This window comes from Orycteropus afer, unplaced genomic scaffold (genome assembly GCF_000298275.1).
Source record: "Orycteropus afer afer isolate SDZICR_OR568_19922 unplaced genomic scaffold, OryAfe1.0 scaffold00048, whole genome shotgun sequence".
Taxonomy (NCBI): Eukaryota; Metazoa; Chordata; class Mammalia; order Tubulidentata; family Orycteropodidae; genus Orycteropus; species Orycteropus afer.
Window position 1 is genome coordinate 5,986,852 of NW_006921635.1, and position 6,932 is coordinate 5,993,783.

General features: G+C 43.2%; 1 protein-coding gene across 1 annotated transcript in view; it reads right to left on the reverse strand.

The window, feature by feature from the left end:
• Positions 1–5,114: 5,114 nt before the first annotated feature.
• The window catches only part of TMEM116 (transmembrane protein 116), a 90,436-nt gene continuing 88,618 nt past the window's right edge, over positions 5,115–6,932 (reverse strand). The window contains exons 8-9 of the mRNA XM_007938269.1: positions 6,411–6,484; positions 5,115–5,321 (exon numbers count right to left, since the gene is read on the reverse strand). Of these exons, the coding sequence (XP_007936460.1) occupies positions 5,115–5,321; positions 6,411–6,484 (281 nt within the window). The remainder of the gene's footprint in view (positions 5,322–6,410; positions 6,485–6,932) is intronic.

Genomic DNA, 6,932 nt, shown 5'->3' on the forward strand with positions numbered 1-6,932 from the left:
GAGAGAAGAGTTATTCTCTAGACTCTGAACTTGGTTCCTCAGATTCCTAAGGACCTAACCACTTTTCCTTGTGTTGCTACTCATGTATTCCAGGAAAGGCCCACTGATACTTCCAGGACTCGCTATTCCTTTTGAAGCTAATCCTTGGTCTCTCATATTTATCATCCCTTAACTGCTGGCCCCCATCCTAATGGGCAAATATCATTCATAGGATAGGGATGTGCCTATACCTGAGATACAGAGGGAATTTTAGAGTAAGGTTCGGGATTGACCACTTTAAATAAGGTAAATGGTCATCCAGAGGAGGTTCTCAGGACAACAAAGTGGTTAATTAGGTCGCATACAAGGTTTGGGGTCTGAAACGGGCTGTGTGGTATGGAGTAGGAATGATGTAAGAGGCACAAAGCAGCAGAGCCCTGGGTTCTGCCAAGAGATATCCACAACCCCCTGCACTGGAACCTTTAGTTTAAATGACTCATAGGAGTAACGGATACCAGGAGGGGTGGGGGAAGGGTGTTCCACAGCGACTGGGGCTGAGGGAAGAAGGATAAAGTTTTTTGTTTTCTCGGGGCCTCATCCTGGTTCAGAGTACTGGCGGGAGCTCTGCAAGCTTCCTCTCCTTGGTATACTCCTCTATGAAAACAGCAGCAACTCAGCTAAGAAACACTGAAACTGTTGTCTGATGAAGGTTACGGAGTAAGACTATTCCTGAAGGGACAGAGCACAGCAGGAACAGGAAGAGACATGATCAAAAGGCAAGTGTCATCATGTAATACTCAGTGATGGGAGCAGCTATCCTTCTGGCAGGCAGCATAGCTTTGTCCAAACAACTGTTGCTGAAAAAGATCTGGTTCCTAGGAAAGACTATTGAGAGAGAGAGGTCCAGGATCATGAGCTGTTTCACTTGGGCCATTACAATGACATCACCAGTTAGGTACTTTGCCTCCTTCCTGACCCCTCTCCTATGAAATCAAGTGGTCATGGGTAAGGTTTGGAATGATTTTTCATCTAGGAGTCACCAAATGGGGTATCTGAAAATGGGCCCTTTCCTTCTCAGGCTGCATATCATCACGTTGCTGTTAGGGCCTTTTCTTCAAGGGATACATTGCAAGCAGGAATCTCTTTATCGTGAAATAATCATCCCTAGGAACCTGATGATGTTCAGAAGACTGGAAGGAAAAGCAGAAAAGGTATCTTACGTCCTACTGATAAGAGGAAAACGGCATATTATTAACCTGAAGCAGAAGAGAGGATTGTTTGTCAAGAACTTCCCTGTTTATACCCATCAAAATGGGAGACGAGGCTTGGACATGCCTTTTATACAGGATGACTGCTACTATGATGGGCACTCAGAGGGTGACAAAGATTCTCTCGTGACTATCAGCACTTGTTCTGGACTGAGGGGACTCCTGACCTTACATGGCAATGTCCTTGGCATCAAGCCTATACATACCTCAAACCATTTTGAACATATGCTTTACAGCATATCTCTCAGATCAGAGGAGTCCTGTGCCGTCAGCGGAGAGGAACAGGAAGAGCCCTTAACCAATTCACAGTTTCAGAGAGGACCAGAACCCTCCTCAGTGCCTACGCCTTCTATGTGGTCCCACCCCAAGTATGTGGAAATGTTTATTGTGGTTGACAATAAGCGGTTCCAAATGTGGAATAATAATGTGACCAAGACAACGCAGATGGTAATGGATATCCATGCTCTGGTCAACAGGTTCATGAGGGAACTAAATGTGAAAGTAGTACTTACTGGGTTAGAGATCTGGACAGAGAGAAACCTAGTGCAAATCTCCCTGAATCTGCAGGAAATGCTTCAAAATTTTAACCAATGGAGAGACTTGCATCTTTTAAGAAGGGTGAAGCATGATGTTGCGCACATGATTATTGGCCAAAGTCTTGGAAAGTACCAGGGCCAGGCATTTCTCAGTGGTATCTGCACTGATAAGAATGCAACCAGTGTTGAATCTTTTTCTCATGAAGATATACCCCATCTGGCAGCTCTCATGGCTCATGAGCTTGGCCACAACCTGGGTATGAAGCATGACCATGTGGCCTGCAGATGCCATGGCCAAAATCTCTGTACTATGCATGAATTTATCACTGTAGATAAGGGCTTCAGCAACTGCAGCTTCCACTACTTCTACCAGCTGTTGCATAAGCATAGAGGGGACTGCCTTTTCAATAAGCCTGAGCTCCAGAGCTCCTTTGGAAAGTCATATTGTGGGAACAAGATAGTGGATCAAGGAGAAGAATGTGATTGTGGCAGTGTCCTTGATTGTCAAAAGGATCACTGCTGTCTGCCTTCATGCCAGCTAAAGAAGGGCTCAGATTGTGCGTTTGGATCCTGCTGCAAAAACTGCAAATTTCTAAAGGCAACCACACCCTGCCGACCCAGCGTGGATGAGTGTGATCTCCCAGAGTACTGTAATGGCACCTCCAAGTGGTGCCAGGCAGATACCTACAAGCAAGATGGTACTCCTTGCAAAGAACAAGGTTACTGTTACCAGGGACAATGCAGAAGCCTGGAGAATCAGTGTGTTAAAATCTTTGGACAGGGCACTAGGGTGGCTCAGGAAAATTGCTATCATTACATGAATACCAAGGGGGACAGGTTTGGGAACTGTGGCAGTGACTATAAAGGCATGTTTAAGGTCTTCCACAAGTGCAAGGCCAAAGATGTAAAATGTGGGAGGCTACTATGTGAAAACATCCAAATGCTCCCACACATTGAAAAACATCACACACTTATCCAGTTCCCCATGCAGGACATGTGGTGTTGGGGTGCAGAGTTTTTTGAAGCCACAGACAAGGCTGATGAGGGGGAGGTGAAGGATGGTACTCCATGTGGTCCACAGAAGATCTGTATCAATCGAACCTGCTTAGATACCACTGTTCTCCACCATGACTGCAACCTGGAAAAGTGTCATGGAAGGGGTGTTTGCAACAATTTGAAGACCTGCCACTGTGCCTATGGATATGCCCCTCCAACATGTGAATCTGAAGGCTATGGGGGCAGTTTGAACAGTGGCCCAGCTCCACGTGTCTCCTCTGACTCTCAGTATGGCAAAATGCTGAATTTTCTAATCTGGGTCTTGCCTATCTTTTTATTACTCCTCATTTCTACTCTCTTTTTGTTTGCCTACATCCATAAAAGATCTAAGACCAGTGTCAACGTAAAAAATTCATCAGAGCAGCAAGATGAACAAACATGACAAACATTTGTTAATTATCTTCATTCTGATAATAAAGCCCAATATAAAATGATACTAAAGGTACCATTTAAGAGTTGGACTGTTTTTTTTTTTTTTTGTCCCATCTGTTTTTATATATGTTTAATGTTTTTAAGTTTCTAAATTTAAAGACACTCCCTAGGTGAGACATTCTTTCTTGGTCTGTGCTATATAGAAATCAGGTCTCCAGAGCCCTGGGTCAATGAGAGGCCTCAAGATGTGGTCTTGACATGGTAAGGGGCCATGTTAGGGCTGAGTTCCACGGCCTAAAACCTAAAGATTTATTACTGAGCTCCCTAACATTTCTAAAGAGAGCTACTATGGAACTTAGTTTCTGGTCTTTGGAGCTCAACTTCCAGAGTATCCCATTTTAGCCTTCCATTATAATGCTGTCCCATTTTTTCTAACCTTAAGGATTCTGCTTTGGAAAGACTAAAGTAAGTCATCAGGAGCTCTGGTAGCGTGGTGCCTAAGGCACTTGACTGCTAACCAGAAGGCTGGCAGTTCAAACCCAACAGCCACTGCTCGGAAGGAAGATGGGGCAATCTATTTCAGTAATGATACTGCCTTGGAAACCCAAGGAGGGGTCGCTATGAGTCGGGTCCGACTTGACAGCACATAACAACAACAACATAGGTTGAAGGGGAGCTCTGGTAGTATAGTGCCTAAGGCACTTGACTGCTAACCAGAAGGCTGGCAGTTCAAACCCACCAGCCACTCCTCGGAAGGAAGGTTGGGCAATCTACTTCCGTAGTGACACCACCTCAGAAACCCAAGGAGGGGTCGCTATGAGTCGGATCTGACTCGATGGTGCATAACAACAACAACAAAATTAGGTTGAAGGAGCTCTGGCAGCACAGTGCTTAAGGCACTTGACTGCTAACCAGAAGGCTGGCAGTTCAAACCCACCAGCCACTCCTCAAAAGGAAGGCTGGACCATCTACTTCTGTAGTGATACCACCTCAGAAACCTAAGGAAGGGTTGCTATGAGTCAGGTCTGATTCAAGAGCACATAACAACAACAACATTTGGTTGAACGATGTAAAACTGTATTAGTCCATGCTGGCCTACAAAATTGAAAGTTCATATGGTTGAACCGGGAAATTAACCACATCCAGGCAGTATGAAACAGACCTCAGACTGCTATTTGTAATTTAGAGTTGAGAGCTATTGATCCCTAGAGTTTCTAATCTTTTACTGCTGATTTCTGTTAAATTTCATTATTCTCTGTAACTTTAAAAGGTTAACCTTAATTTTCTAGAGCAGAAGATACCTATTGTTCAGGTCCTAAAACAATGAACATGTGAGAAACTAGGATATAGTGTCTCTGAGGAGCCCACTGCCACTTTTTTTGATAACTGTTGTCCTTGCTTCTTAGAGTTACCAAAACTCTTTAAAGAACAGAAACCCAGGACTTTCAATGGCCAACCTCAGAGAGACTAATAGCAACACTAAGACCTGAGAAGGGTGCTGAATGTCTCCCTCCTCACCACTTCCCCTGCAACCACAGAGAGCTTGAAAATGACACATATGAAAAATTACCTTGAATTTATTTTTTCTAGACGATATTTAAAAATCTAATATTGTTGAGGTAACATGAGTCTATCTATTAGATGGAAGGTGGCTTCATCTCTCTTAACAGAGAAGAATTTAAGGACTACTAGTGAACCTGGGAACAGCTAGAGAGAGAATCTCCAATAGATTGGCTAGAATAGCCAATTCACTCAGAATAGCTACTAACCATGGCACTATATTCCCTTCCAGTTCCACAGTTTAGGGTATGGTCATAAAAGACTTAAGACATCTTTCTCCACCATTCTTTCCAATCCGTTTGTGTGGAATAACTCTAGTTGTTGCACATTCAGTATAATAGTTTCAAAGAATAGTGGAGGTGTTGGTAGCACAAGCAAGGGTAGACTCCAATGGTTCTAACCCTCTGCTATAGAATCTCTTCTGTGAGCACAGTAATGGTGTCTGGGTGTCTGCATCACGCCGAACCTCTTGCTTTAGTTGGTGGAACTTGTGCTGTGTCCAGCCATACACTCCACAGTTGAGCAGCCCCTGGGATGCTGCTGTTAAAGCCTGGAGGAGATGAAGGGGTGATGGAGACCATCCTTCAGGTTTTCAGAGTCCCAAGGAACAGTCCCCACTCCCCATATTTACAAAGCATTGTTATATTTCCTCTATCTCAGACATCTTGATCAAGCGACAGTCTTTCATATATTTCTAGCTCTTCCTGAACTCACTCTTCACACTCTTTGTCATGGATGACTGACAGTTGGTCATATTTCTTACAATACACATTTCTCATTTATTGACATGGTTAGGTTGAAAAGACCAGGTTATTATGTGAAAATCAGTGTTATGTGAAAATGGAAAACGACCACATAAAATCATAAAACAGGCAATGGCTACATCATTACACGACTGCCAAATTATATCATTATATAACTGCCAAACCACTGAGAATCATGATCCAGCCAAGTTGACACATAACCTTAACCATCACAGCCAGCATTACTCTTACCTCATACCTCAGCATTCAGAACTGCCAGACATAGGTCATTAATGCACAAAATAGTTGGACAGTAGATTTTTTACTACTGTTGTGAATGCGAAATGTCAGACAACAAGATAGCTGATAAGTGAGGAATAGGTCTATGTATGTATGGACAATAAAGTGGCTTTAATGCCCCCTCCTTACTGCCCCATATTCCAGCTTAAGTTTGAGAAAACCATCCTATCAGCACAGTCAGCCCCAAAACCCATAAATCTGATAAAGGAAGAAAAGAAAATCATTCCATTTTCCCCATTCTATAGCTAACTTGTCCCATTAATTTCACCCTGGGTAAGGAAGAATCATGTCACTAGTATTTCATAATAACATAGCTTAGTAGGTCCTTGTTTTTTGCTGCCCATACCTTAAAAACATACCAATGAAATAAAGCTGACCAGATACACAGAAGTCTGGAATTCATGACATTACTTTGACAAAAGTATCTGGAAGGACAATTTCACATTTTTTCCAGACAGTATAAATATTTTCTGCTTAATGTATTAATGCAGAAATAAATACCCTGAGAAAAATAACTTGCATACTGAGTGAAAGAAGCATAAGAGAACAGGATAAGAATGTGTAAAAACAGAGATGCTAGATGCTGAAGGTGTTACCTGGAGAACATAGAGAGCCATGTGAAGCTTGGTGTCCTGTGAGTTGCTCAGCTTTATGACCATCAGAATGACAGCTAGGATAAACAAAGGATGAATCTTGTTGTCAGCCCCGGTTGCCCAAAACATACAATTCCCTAGTACACATGTCTAAACACTATTGTGGAATTACAGGCAATACACCAGCAGTGATATTAACCAGTATATAAGCCACTGGCATTGGCTTCAATTTTTATTTCTTATTAAACTGCTGAGAGCTCTGGCAGCTTAGTGCCTAAGGCACCTGACTGCCAACTCCTCGGAAGGAAGATGGGATAATCTACTTCCGTAGTGATACTACTGCCTTGGAAACCCAAGGAGGGTCGCCATGAGTCGGGTTCGACTCAAGAGCACATAACAAGAACAACAACACTTATTAAACTGCTAGCGTGGTAATGGGAGCTCTGGTAGCATAGTGGCTAAGGCACTTGACTGCTAACCAGAAGGTTGGTGGTTCAAACCCACCAGCCACTCCTCGGAAGGAAG